The sequence below is a fragment of the Mizuhopecten yessoensis genome, unplaced genomic scaffold (genome assembly GCF_002113885.1).
Source record: "Mizuhopecten yessoensis strain PY_sf001 unplaced genomic scaffold, ASM211388v2 scaffold8361, whole genome shotgun sequence".
Lineage (NCBI taxonomy): Eukaryota > Metazoa > Mollusca > Bivalvia > Pectinida > Pectinidae > Mizuhopecten > Mizuhopecten yessoensis.
In genome coordinates, this window is record NW_018407509.1 from 1560234 (window position 1) to 1574836 (window position 14603).

Below are 14603 nucleotides of genomic sequence, written 5' to 3' on the forward strand. Positions count from 1 at the left end.
GTGCGTCAAACTTATAGGTCGATAAAACCACACAATAGCTAAGTGTGAAAGTGAATAGTTTTATCAATTTTCCATCCATTATGTATTTTATCGTTTCGGACACCTGTTAGGTTAATTTGACGTAACAAGGAAGCTATAGACGTGGACTATAAATTCACAGTTATATCATATGTATGACTTCTAATATGTCATTTTACAGAATAAGGGTAACCTGTTGAGAAAGGATAAACCATGTAAATATAACAACAAACAATTGGATAAATTGTCTAAATATCAGTTTTGTATTGAATATGTAGTACACAACGATATATGGCACAGCGAGAAAGGTAGTTGAGCTTGTGACACATCTAACATCACCTACATTTGCATAATACATGTACATGGAACTGCATGAATCAATGGAAATGAGACATTGCACTCACACCAAAAAATACCCTGTTTTACCAGCTTCCGGTTTATACCGAAAGTCACATCAATGAACACTTCCGTTTTGATTTTTTTTATATATATCCTGTCTTAACGCAATAGTTAGAACAGTTTTGTTCAAGGTCAAGAATAACTACCTGCGTCTCGAGATCGAGACGTTTTTGTCAAAAGCACTTCCATAGTATATATAAGGTCAAATACTGCTTCAACGAAATATGGCCATTTCGCTTGTGAAGGCAAACATTTTGTCACTTCAATCATTACTAGTTTCGAAGTTTTCTTATCTCGATTGTGAATTACCGAACGAGTCTTAACTGATGAGATTCCACTTTTAAAATATCTGCTTTTGTAACAGTATCGCCATTATAAACAATCGCATTATATATTCGGGTTTAGTTTATCACATATTGTTGATATAATACTTTGTCAGAGAGATTCTGATGACGTCACACTCATTTCACTAGAGGATAGTTCCCCGCCAAAGTCATTCACTTGCCCGACACCTGTCCAGCTCTGAAGAAGGTCACTAAAGTCGGGTGGGTGGGAAGAATTTAACATATTTCCACCATTATTGACACGTGGGTCTGTTGGACGCTCTGCTCCGGGTTCCCGCCAAAACGAATCTGGCAGCTTCCTTTGATTCATCGGCATCACTTCCTCGATCTTTTTTACATCCTGTTTCATTCGTTTCAGTTTTTTCGCTTTTAACTTTCCGTCAACAAGAAACTGCCGGAGTCCGTATTCAAACAAATCGTTAAGTGGACCTAGTCCGATCTTGGCGTCCATTTTCCCCGTGAACTTTCGTTTGCCTTGATCTAGATTAGGGGACTTTCTAGATTTACTGTCCACATTTTCCCCCTGAGCTATCCTCAAAAGATCGGCGTAGTATAGTTCCCGACCAGACTTGGTCGTTACCCACTTATCTTCATATATATCACACGAATCCTCATCTTTTTTCTTACCGAAGTATTTCTGAATATCGGTGTTCACCATTTCTGCAAAACTAAGCAGACGCTGCGTCACATTCGGTGGTTCCTCAGTGATCACGTGCATGTATGAATCGTCATCGATGAAGTCCTCCGAGTAGTGCGAATCGTGATCGCTGAAATCATCATCCTCCTCCATCTCCTCGCCGAAGCTGTCCTCCGTTGCCGCGATCGGCTTGACTAAGGGTTTTATTGTACTCTTTATGACAGACGTGGCCCCGAAGGCGTGGGCATGAAGCGGAGAGATTCTGGCTCCGTGAATAGCAGCCATTGTATCTGTGTCGTGCATGTTGGCAAGGTCAGCAGCAATCAACATCCGGGCTTGTGGGCTGGCAAGAGCGACTCATGGCTCCGGAACGGCTATCTGTAAATGATAGAGACATAACATTTTAAACTGTGATCTATAGAGCTTACTTATGTAGAAATATCACTTTTACTAAAGTAGAAATATAACTTATAATAATGATATGTGCTTTAGAAAAAATATCATTAGTTATAGTTGTAAATCATTATATTTTAAACGAGTAACTTGTTATAATGTGCTTAAGAGATGTAATCTGCCATACTCTAATTCTAAATTATGATTACGTACATAATTTATACAGTTGGCTTGTGAACGTTTTCATGAATGGCAATAATATGTCCTTATACGCTTTTCGAAATTGATGTGAAACAAAAATTTCAAAAAGTATCGAAAAAAAGTCCATAAGGAAGGTAGTGACATATGTAATAAGTCGTGGAAACAAAAGTATTGGATAATTGTAATCTAAACCTGTTTGGCCTTAGTACCACGGACCAGTGTAAATGAAATGCATTGTGCATGGTATCAAAGTCGTCTTACTAGATCGGCTAGAGGGAATCTCAATGTGGCTCAGAGCGTCGACTTGACAGTCGGAAGTCATTGGTTTTATCCCCAAAGTACGCACCTGTTGTGTTATTCATTTTTTGGCATACCGTATTTATTACCAATTAGTTGGCAAGTTGTAATCACCTGTGCATGTGTGCTATGTTCACCTTTCACTACTTTCTTCATATTACAACACAGCAATATTGACAACGTAAAATGAAACTCAATGCAAATAGTTTCAGAATATCAGTTATATAATTGAATCCATCCAATCACTGTAATTTTGGCATTAGAATAACAGCCCGTGGTATAAAAGTGATATTATGGGTCCACCCATATCATAGACCATTGAAGCTTAAAAACTTTTGCTTGTTGATGAATTGAATGATACTCAATGCAAATACATGTAGTTTCAGAATATCAGTTTTATAATCAAATCCACCCAAATCACTGTTATTTTGACTGTAGAATAACAGCCCGCGGTATAAAATTGATATAATGGGTCCACATTTATCATAAACCATTGAAGCTTAAGAACTTTTGCTTGTTAGCAAGGTTGGGTGCTAGTATTTAATAATACTGACTGATATACGCCTATGTTACCATGTCCATAACAAAAACAGATTGTGATTTTCTTCATTATGTATCCGTTAACTCGAAAAAATGATTTTCAGTCCGGAAGTATGACCTAGTTCTCATGTCGAATGTGTTCGGTACAAATCCTTCTCGTTTTGATTATAAAAAGCAAGTCATAGTGGCAGTATTTGGGTAATCCTGTGACCATATGGAACGGATTATATGTGATCACGTTATCTGCCCGTGTTTCTGGAAGTCTATAGATCGATTGACAACGTGTGTTTTACCCCTTCCCTCTGACAAACCCATGGTACGCCTTCACGTATGTGACCTCTCCCGATAACCCTGTGCTTGAAGTACTCATCTTGATAACCCTGCACGTGTTCGCCAACCCTAGGCGACCGCGCACGTGAACTGGCCTTCTACGTGTCACCCCCATGCCTTGATCAACCTTGCACCTGTTCGTCCACCCTTCAAAATCTTAGTGCCCTATTTTGTTTACTTTTAGTTACCACCCTTGGCTATGCTGAACACAACCTCCTCACCCCGATGATATTGCACCCTTGTTAGCCTTGTTCGCGAGCTACTTTTCCCGTAATCCTTTGGGTGCTTGCAAATCCATGAGATTCTCCTCACGATAGCCTTGCATAAGGAAGACTCTAGACAGCTCCTTGTCGTATATTTACAAAATTAACCTTCTCCTTCTTGAGTATCAGTATTTAAAATACACAAATGTAGGTTGATTTTATTATATTTTCGGACCGTATTCTTAATTTGTTTCCTGTTTAAAGTGAGCAAGGATAGAGTCAAGACGACTTTGAGGTTAGTATTCAACCCCATTTGCCTTGTCAACTTATCTGATCATGTTCGCAGTGCCAGAACCGAGTTTCCTACCTACCATTGGTAACTGATAACATAACTACATTCTGTCTTTGAAAAAAACCTCTTTGGTTTCTCTAAAATCGAATCCTTATAAAGCTACAACTGGAGTTGTTGGTCTTTTGTGACTAAATGAGTACTTTAAAAAATAGGTTTCAAATATCTTATCCTTAATCAGTCTTTCCTAGAAGCGTATGATAAGGAGGGTAAACATGTCCTTTTGCGCTTGTTTAAGTTTTAAAACTTGTTCCTAGGCCTACTTCCAATGTTTTTCATCAGTAAAGGTGTTTGATATAAACTTTACATAAAACGTACAGTGTAATACACTTGGTCTTCAATTGACCGTTGGCTTAGTACAAACTCGACCACATGAGCATATTGGAATAAAATCATGATGTATTTGCAATACAAAAGAAATGTGTTAGTAGCATTGTTGAATGTCGTATACAGTGATGAGCATCTTATTGTCAGAAAACATCAATTCGGACACAAGTACACAATCTATAAAAGGGCATATTAGAAAAACTAGAATCTGGGTAGTCCCGGGAATCTGTTAAATGACACTCCGGAATCCCTCTGGATTACAGGATGACAATTGTTATTAGATCTACCATGACGTGTGTTATCCGGGGACCCTCGGTATCTATTCTCCTCCTAATCCGGGAAGTAATAAGGGGTTCGTGTGTCCTAGATAAGGTGCTCTGACACTAGTGATTGACGGGGCCAGATCAAGACCCCATCATCGAACACCATACAAACTACGACAACGTCATCAGCTATAGACCAACCGCGAGTGTTCAACAAAAAGTACGCCAAACGTTTCCAGCCTTAAACATTTCCGCAACGTAATGGTTTCGGATAAAACTACCTCATAGTTACATGTTTTACGTTTGAAGTTTTAAACCCGGACGATTTGTTCGTATTTTTCATTATCAACTTATTGATGTACAGAAAAGTTTCTGTAAACCTTAGGTTAAGTACATATTTGGCTAACAAATTGACATCAAATAGAGTTGATAAAAGCTTATGACAACATAACATCAGCTCCTGTATAATTCTCAGATTTTTATTTATTTATTTATTTATTGGACCTATTTTTTGCGCAAATGAATCGATAGCGAAAGTAGCTCATTACAGTCCACACGATGCACTGTTTTTCCCTCTCAGTCTTATTTTAAAAGGAATACTAAGTAACTAGGATGGTTGAGGGCGGGGCGGGGGTTTATATATATACCGTATAACTCCAAAATGATATGTATTATCCCTTGGAAATTGATTTTTAGTTCATAGTTAACGACTATTCGTTAATTTCTAATAAAACAAAATAAGTTTGCATCAAACACAACATTTGTACTGTAATTTCATCGCCAAGCAACTTCAGTCAATTAGAAGTTAAAGTTACAAACACCGCACCAAACATTGCGGTATACGACGTCATCACTGTTGATGTCCGTGTGTTTAGGTTGTACGATATAACCAGAAAAAGTCTATCATTGGGGAATAGCCAGAATTAAACTTTATCAAAACACAATGTTCATTTTTTTCTCTTTTCTGCAAAGCATTTTCAATTTTAAAACGTAATGAATGTATAAAATAAATATATATATATATATATACAGTAATGGATCATACAAAAAACTATTTTAATAATTCTGATATTGAAATACACTGTATACACAAATAGAAAATGAGTGACACTAACGTATAGGTATGAATGTGCACTCAACGTTAAAAGCTTGTTAATATCGTTTGCCTTTTCTGTATCACAACTTGTCATCCGAGATTTCGACAACAAATGCCTCGACACCACGGCTTTTGACTACACACACTCTTCTATAGATTGGGGATATGTAATAAGCGTACGGGAAACCTGGAGCCCACTGGCCAGTGTGCTGTCATGCAAGATAGGCCTTTATTATTAAATGGACTTTGGCCAAATGTGTGTATATTTGTGTGTGGGAGAGAAACGTTTTGAGTTATATAGTATGATGCCTTATCTCGCAGCTTATCACACGATTTATCACACGTGAAAGATAGTAAATACATTTAAATGGGTTTACACTGTTCCGTAGGTGAACATAGTACAGCAGAGGTAGGTAGGTCTAATGGAAACTAGTCACTGATCAGTCTGAACAGAGACGACATCCAAACTTTAACGGTAATCACATTCACATGCTTGACAAAAGTAGCGAATCACCTGCTATGTAAACTCCGTAGAAATTCTCTAGAGATATTTTAAGCTATGCTGATACAATACCTTAAAAAATCTAATCAAAGTTGAATTTTAGGGTATTTTTCACTTTGCTTTGAACTAATATTTAAGAGTAGTAAAACGTTATTTTCATTAGGCAGCACATGGATTACTTATATAAATAGAAGGTATTTGGTCATGACACTGTGTACTTGATGTATTGACGGCCGACACACCGCTCTACATCACGTTGGCTTTGAAACATCCATGTATAGGGCATTGAACTTCCACTGGCATGATCCAGTTTTGCAGAACTAGTCGTAGAGACAGTCAGGCCAGCCATTAACCTTGCCCTAAAATGAACTAAATCTGCTAGGTTAAGGTTGTTAGAAGTTTTAGTCCCGGGAACAGTTAAGGCCATCAAATGCTATGTGGCATACGATACCTGTTTTGCAATCGGTACCACGGTCGTCTTGAAACATCATAAGTCGTAAACTGATTGCAAAGAAGTACTTTTGGACAAAATGATACATAACCGCTGAACACGATTGCAACCAATGTTCCGATTTTGACTTTACTCTACTACAAAAGTGTATAACAGCGACAGGACAACTCAGGTTCGCTGAAACAGTCGTCTAGACAACCAGATACCCGGGTCTGACCTTGACCTTGCACTAGACTGACCAGTCGCAAAGGACAGCCAGGCCAGACTTTTGACCTTGCACTGGACTGACCCAATTCTGCAGAAATGATGGTAAAGACAGCTGGATACCAGGGTCATAAACAGTGTGGTATCTGGCGTTTTACACCGAGTTCCGGCGCTTTGTGTACCGCCTGTCAGACGCGGTGGCGGTTTATCACATCGTAACTCTAACGCAGAGAAAACGTATGGAGCGTGTAGTGTATTCCGATAGGGGAGCGGGCCAACCTTCCACGCGCCATCTCCTGGGTACACGTGTGCCGATGAACATTGTAGCTAACAGATGGAGATACGGTTAATATGCATCTGGCTGGGTAGGATAGCAGGGCCGAGAGCAGAACAACAACGGCTTGAGTAGGCAAACAGGGGCCAAGTAGCACCATCTAGCTTGAGTAGGACAACGGGGACTTGGGTTGGACAACGGAAGCTAGGGTAGGGCATGTGGCCTTGGGTAGAACAGCGGAAGCTAGGGTAGGGCATGTGGCCTTGTGTAGAACAACGGGTGCTATAAGGGCAGAACAGCGGAGACTTGTGTAGAACAACAAGGATCACCTGCCCGATCACGTGGGTTTCTCCGGGTACTCCGGTTTCCACCCACACTTAGACCCCCTACGCGCTAACATCCGGGCCAACAAGAGTGATTAATATATGTTGAAATAACTTGTTTCATAATTGTTGTAAAATAAATAAAGATTTTAACAAGGATTTGGGTTAGACAACAAGGACTTGGATAGGAAAACAACATCCCCGGGTACACATTCGTCGATATACATCATAGCAAACAGATGATGATCGAGTAATTATCTATCGGACTGGGTAGGATGACAGGGGCTAGAGTAGGTCGCAGTGTTGTGGTAGGAAAGCAAGAACTAGAGTAGGACAATGGAGGCTTGTATAGGAAACGGGGGCTCGAATTGGATAACGGGGATTTTGGTAGGACAAGAGATAGGATGGGACAACGTGGGCTTAGTACTACAGAAGGGACTGGTATGTCGGTATTTAGTATTACATCATTGTGGTGGTGCTACATGCATATTCTTCTGAACACAGAATGAATGTGTATACATGCTTTCCTTGGGAAAAAGTCATAAACATCACCTTTTGACACTTTTCAATCTCGCGTCAATACAAATTGTAGTAGACCAAATAAAAGTTTCACAATTCCTGTACATCCGGTATCTGATATTTTTTTATCGTAGATACTTCAATAATCATTCATATTTACTATGTTGATTTGAATATGTTTAAAATTTTGACCTGGTATGAAATCCTACGTTGTGATGTATTGAGTAAATATTTATGCGATATAAAATACTGAGGACCCCTCTCGTGAAGTAACCAGGTTCGATGACCTGTTGATAGACGAACAAGTTTACGTACCTCCATTTATTTTGGTGACATAGTCAACATAAGGATGTGTCCTGTTTACAAGATCTCCGTAAAGCGGAGGAGGAGTGGCTGTGGGTTCGAGTCCCGATCGGTCATGGTAACATAACGTATATACAGCTCGTGTTGCGACCTCGAATCTCGTTTGAATTTTTAGAGCAGTTCATTGTAGAATGTCCTGAAATTTTCTTTTTTTCCAATTATCGATTTTCAAGCTTAATATCTTAAACTCAGTTGGAACCGATACCCGATCTGAGTTCTTGATGATGCGTACATATTTCTTGCCAATCCTTACCCCGATGAATAAAATACAAATGCTTTAAATGTTTGAGGATTAGTGTACAAATTGGTATGTTGTAACCGTATGTTGTTTAGTGTATATCGCGCCTCCTCGCAACCGGGAGAAAATGGAAGACGCGAAAATCAAAATGCACCTTATCAGCTACATTTTCTGGTTACAGTTAGCGTCAACACAAAGATAAACAAATATAAATGTTGACTCTGAAATTCTCATCTAGCACAGCGTACACAGTGATTTGAAAGAAATGCAGTTTTCAGTATACTAACGCGAAAAGCTCAAGCGTGATAAAGTTTGATATTCGTGTTTTTACTTACCATGAGGTATACACACGACACACGCGGTAACTGTTGTCCTACCTAACACCAAATCCTTGTTTGTTCTACAGATATCACATTTACACAATCTCCCTAATACAACAAAATCATTGTTCCCGGGTATTTTCTGGTAAAGACTCGTCTGTTTGTTTGGTAATCCAAACATACAACTGATGGGGGTTTCATGTTGAACTTTGACCTTAAACCACAGAATCCTGTTATGTTTTTATACGATTTGTTTGGTCTGTCCCGTAAATCCCAGACAGGTGTCAGAAATACAATACTTACAGATTATACATACACATTAGATATCACTGTGTTTGTCCCGTGTGCACATATTGCACACATCGTGATCAAATTATTACCGATCTTCCAATGGTATTAAACGTCCAATCACCTCGGATCTGCTCAAGGACATATCTTTCGCCACGTTTTTAACCATTTGATAATTTCTATAAATACGTGTCTTGTCATTATCTAAATGAAAATAATGTGTCATCCGAAACGTTCACAATAGTACAAATTAACAAATTGGGACCGAGCTCTTTTCGAACTTATCTTTGATAAATAGTACAATTAGCAACTACACGGTGTTGAAGTTGCTGTTTTGTGATCAACATGATGTGGCGTTGAATTTTCACCTTTAGTTCAAGTTTACTGTCAGCTCAGCAGTATATACAGAGTATATAATATGGAGCATAGATTTGATTTGTTTGTGTTTTACGTCCTATTAACAGCCAGGTCATTTAAGGACGTGTCAGATTTTGATGGTGGAGGAAAACCGGAGTTCCCAGTGAAAAATCTACGACCAACAACCACTACATGGCGACTGCCACGTACATGTAGGTCTCGAACCCGCGACCCAGTGCTGGAGGGCTAGTGGTAGCAGAATGTCAGACGCATTAACTCTTGGTCACCGCGGCCCCGCAGAGAATAGAGAACAGTATAATATATTAATGATTGTCTCAAACTGATAGTATTATATACATATTTACTTAACAGATTAATAATGCTGATAAACTGGGGCACACAAAGAAAACAAAACATAATCATAATTGTGTCATCTTACACCAGAAATGATTTTGTTCCGACAATAACGCTGCACATTTTATGCTTTGACCTGAAGCTGACGAAGAAGAGGTTTACTGTAACGTTGATCATGCCCCAGTGTCTGTCTCAATCCCTATACAATATTAATATTTGCATGATTTATTTGACTTTAAATTATCAAATACTTTATTGAATACTGGTGTATTAAATTATGAACTTGTATCTGAAGATTTCAGATATTTCAGACCAGGGGTATTATTCACTTCTAAAAGCTACTTGGTTATGGTTAATTATTACCCCGTACATCTTCCCTCCCTTCTAATAAAGCTTTATAACTAGTGATAAGTGTGTACCTTTCTAATGTTTATTTATTCTGCTTACGTAATCTTCTAATTTGAGGTAATAAAGAGTAACACTAATAGGTAATAACGTTGATGATTACCTAGTACCTAGCCCCTGTGACTGGCCCTTTCCTGATTCAACATTGACAGTTAGTCGTACATTATACCGTACACCGTAGTTACGAACTCCACAGTTTAAAGTGAACTTTATCAGAACAAACAGCTATCACAATGGACTCATATGTTCCGAGTCGTATACTGAAATCTCTTACAAGGGCTTAGAACTTGCCGGGCCAATATTCTCTTTCATTTACGTGAATTATCAGATCTTTTTCTGACATTTTAACCATGGCGAGATAAAATTGAGTTTTACCTTCACAACAAAAGTGGCAAGTTTCACCATTAGAAAAAAAAACAGGCAATGCATTAAGCGATATTCCCGTTAAGCGAGTGTCAGCTTGAATCCTCCTATAAATTGATGCATTAGTGATAGGTGATTTAGCGAATCCTCCCGAGTGTTCGGTAAGTCCACTCTGTATGGCGCGGATTTCGGTCTGCCGATATCGTTCGGGTGATTTAGGGTTATGTCACTTCCAATCAGCTCGCATAAACGTAACGTACAACCCAATGATATCCATGTAAACCACACAAGTTCAGCAAGTTGTGCATTCCATATATAGACTACCTGTTTAATGCACTGATTTTTTTTTCTTCAAACAATTAGATGCATTGAATGCTTTAAAAACTTTTTCAAAATAAAGTTGGTATTGTAACGGAATTTCTAAAGTCAATTTGGTAATTTATCCAACAAATGTCACTGCCATGTACATTATAGGCAGTGGCGTAGCCAGCCCTTGTTTGGATTGGATTCGTTTAGGAGCGGGTCCAGCCGGGGAGGGACTTGGTAGCGGGACAAGGAGGTATAACGCGCAGTGTTTTTGTTTGAAAAAATCGTTGATTCACCTGCGTACCAGCGTACACGTCTTACAGGTACGATATTCAACTTAGGGAATAATGACGTTATCGTTGTATGACATCGAACATTATCTTGTATATGACATTACATTGTATATTATGTCGCATAAAATCGCATCGCACTTTTCACCCTACATGACACAGCATAACGCATATCATCGTTCTTGTCTTGAAATTCCGTCGTATATTTCATCATGCGTGAAAACGTGTCCTACATTTCATCGTATGTCATTTGGTTTGTTTGAGCTTTACGTCATACTTACAGCTATGGTCATTCATGGACGTGCCAGGTTTTAGTGATGGAGGAGAACCGGAGTACCCGGAGAAAAACCACCGACCGGCAGCCAGTACCATGACCACTGCCCAACGTTGGCATCGAACCCGCGACCCAGTGGTGGATGGCTGGCGATCGTAGACGGTCAGACGCCTTAACCACCAGGCCACTGCGGTCCCTCGTATGTCTTTACATCGTTTATGTCTTCGTTCAATACATTCCATCGTATAGGACATGTCAAAGTACAGTCGTGAATTGACATCGTATATACCTTTATGTGACATACCACCGAATCGAAATATCAAACTAGATGACATGGAATAGAAAACCCAGCTCAACGGTTACATAGGATGTCTACCTTCATTAAAGAGGATGTTCCGAAGTTTACACTGTTCTGTCCTTGATCGTAGAAGATACCCCAAGTCTACAAGCTGAACTATGCATGGTCAGAAGGTGTCAATAAGCCAGACCTTTCCTGGACGAACAGGATGTCTATCAGCCTAGGATATTCCTAGTCTGAAGGCCGGACTGTCCTTGGCAGTAGAGTGTCCCCTAGATTACAAACCAGACTGTCTCTGGCCATAGAGTGTTCCTTACACTACAATCCAGATCTTCCCTGGACGTGCACAGAATGTTCCTTAGACTACAGGCCGGACTGTCCCTGGTCGTACAGGGTGTCCCCTAGACTACAGGACGGACTGCCCCTGGCCGTCCAGAGAATGTCCCCTAGACTACAGGCCGGACTGTCCCTGGCTGTACAGGCTTTCCCCTAGACTACAGGCCGGACTGTCCCTGGCCGTACAGAATGTCCCCTAGACTATAGGCCGGTCTGTCCCTGGCCGTTCAGAATGTCCCCTAGACTACAGGCCGGACCGTCCCTGGCCGTACACAGAATGTCCCCTAGACTACAGGCCGGACTGTCCCTGGCCGTACAGAATGTCCCCTATACTACAGGCCGGACTGTCACTGGCCGTACAGAATGTCCCCTAGACTACAGGCCGGACTGTCCCTGCCCGTAGACAGAATGTCCCCTTGACTACAGGCCGAACCGTCCCTGCCCGTAGACAGAATGTCCCCTAGACTACAGGCCGGACTGTCCCTGTCCGTACACAGAATGTCCCCTAGACTACAGGCCGGACCGTCCCTGTCCGTATAGAATGTCCCCTAGACTACAGCCAGGACCGTCCCTGTCCGTACAGAATGTCAGACGCATCTGACTACAGCAAGGACCGTCCCTGCCCCTACTGGTCAATCGTATCTATCCGTAGAGCTATCCTCTTGTCAGCATACTCCCTCCCTCCGACCGACCTTGTCCTATAGGCAGTACCCCCGAGACCCCAGTCTGTACCAAATCGTCTCTCGTGGTATCTGGCTTCAGAGGATGTCGAGATTTCTAGCTTTGGATTCTTGAACGTATGTATAAAACTCACAAGTAAATGCATACTGCACTTAGAACGGCATTGCAGCATGCATTGCATGACTCAGAGCAACGATGCGTCTGAAATATTTGGTGGAAGAAGAGCTTTGAGGGACGGACAGCAAAACAGGGTAGAGTTGGGGGAAGGAACCAAAGGAACAGGAAATGGTGAAGGGTACCTAGGGGTACTCGACGTAACCGAAGGGACGGTGTCTGCAGGGATAAACCAATTCTTACCTGGCGCATGGTATCACACACCTGTATCACGTGACATCCAGTAGTCCATGGTATATAATTCCCGGGGGTGGGGGTCAATGAATGACTTGGGGATACGACTGGACATTCACACACCCCACAAACAAATACTTCCCATCCAGCTCGGTGGTGACATAGCCGACATTTATATAAACACTCTTGTTTCCGTACTGAAGTCGAATTATGTATTCATGCCAGTACGGTATCTTATCACGCATTTGTCAATAACACGTGGAGTAGCGAGTTGAGAGGCCCACCAATGGATGATCGCTCTCGCACAACTGTTTACTTTGGATGTTAATCTACTTTATTCTAGGCCCGCCCACCGGGCTCGGGGTATATGCAGGTATAGAATGCCATACGGATTATACTATCAGAAAAATTCACAATTACTTGTTGATAAATTGGCATTTTAATCTACAAGAGATTGATGAAAAATCATGGCAAATTTAACATGGTAAGTGTTGAGCGTGGGAGCGAAAAGCGGTGGTGACAGTTTAAAAGTATGGAGTTGTAGGGGGCTACATGTAGGCTTGGTACCGTGTGGCATTCATGATTGTAGTGACATAACCTGTTAAATATTGATTAAAGCCAATAAATGGTCACCTTTGTGTGACGAGTTGTCTTATCGACCACGCGGTTTAGATACGTGTGTGGTATATGCCAATGTTCCATTGAACTTGGTTGTTTCGGACAATTTATACCGGAATGATGAAGTGTTGGCATGATAACGTCTTTTAAGTGACTGCCGTATGAACGTTTACGTAGGGTAGGGTTCCAAATGACACCATTACAGAGCTACAGCAGGAGCTCAATTGCAACACAGTAATACTTTCGAACTACTCGCGGTTAGTCATCGAACTTAGCTAAATAGAACAATACTGCTGCTTCTCTTCATGAATGAATTCAAAGTTGTCTTTCGATTTAAGAGAGTTCCACAGCTTTTCTACTCTTTAAATGCATTGTAAAGTTGTTTTTCGGTTAAAATTATGCTCATTCCTTTATGATTGAAGACCTTTTTAGGATTAGAATATGTGAAATTACTTCTAGTAATGTTGCCGAAAAGTATCAACAAACAGTAATACCAAAGATAATGTCCTTGCTTTATAATCAAGAGGTAAGAGGATTGAATCACTCTTTGCTATAATAAAGGGGCAGGCAACTCTAGGTCAGCAAAACAATGCTTAACAATCTAGAACTCTTCTCTGTTGGAGATACAGCACAGACTGTAGGGCCTCTACCTTAATTACATGTTACCTTTTGCGTTGTTATCTAGCGTCCTAGGATGTTTATCAGAGTAATATCCCTTACACATTTTTCATTATTTTAGGATTGCCGGAAGGACGCAATGACAGCATTTTACGCGATTACGTTCCTGAAGACAATTCACTGTGATATGTTGTAGCCCTTCTGAAATTCATTCTTGGTCAAGCGTAATTTAAGAAATATCAAATATAATTATTATATGCTTGTATTACGATGGAATATATAACGATGATGAGAAAATATGGAAAATATTATAAACGAAAACCGATAGGCCTGTGTTTATTTATTTTCCCAACATTTTTTAAATCCCGAATTATACGTTCCACCATAATACACAACATATGTTGATTATATCTATTCTTCCACATCAAATATAACGAAATGCATGTTTTTCTTACTGAAAGATACCCCGATATTTA

At 40.3% G+C, this 14603-nt stretch overlaps 1 protein-coding gene across 4 annotated transcripts in view; it reads right to left on the reverse strand.

Moving 5' to 3' along the window:
* Nucleotides 1-267: 267 nt before the first annotated feature.
* LOC110455689 overlaps nt 268-14603 on the reverse strand; it is a 38234-nt gene continuing 23898 nt past the window's right edge. For 2 of the 4 annotated variants that reach the window (XM_021505968.1, XM_021505966.1), the window contains exon 2: nt 268-1776. In XM_021505968.1, coding sequence (XP_021361643.1) covers nt 853-1728 — 876 coding nt within the window. In that variant the 5' untranslated portion in view covers nt 1729-1776 and the 3' untranslated portion in view covers nt 268-852. Of the gene's footprint in view, nt 1777-8606; nt 8685-12900; nt 13167-14603 lie in introns of those variants that run through there. The other 2 variants (XM_021505965.1, XM_021505967.1) reach the window with 2 other exon arrangements.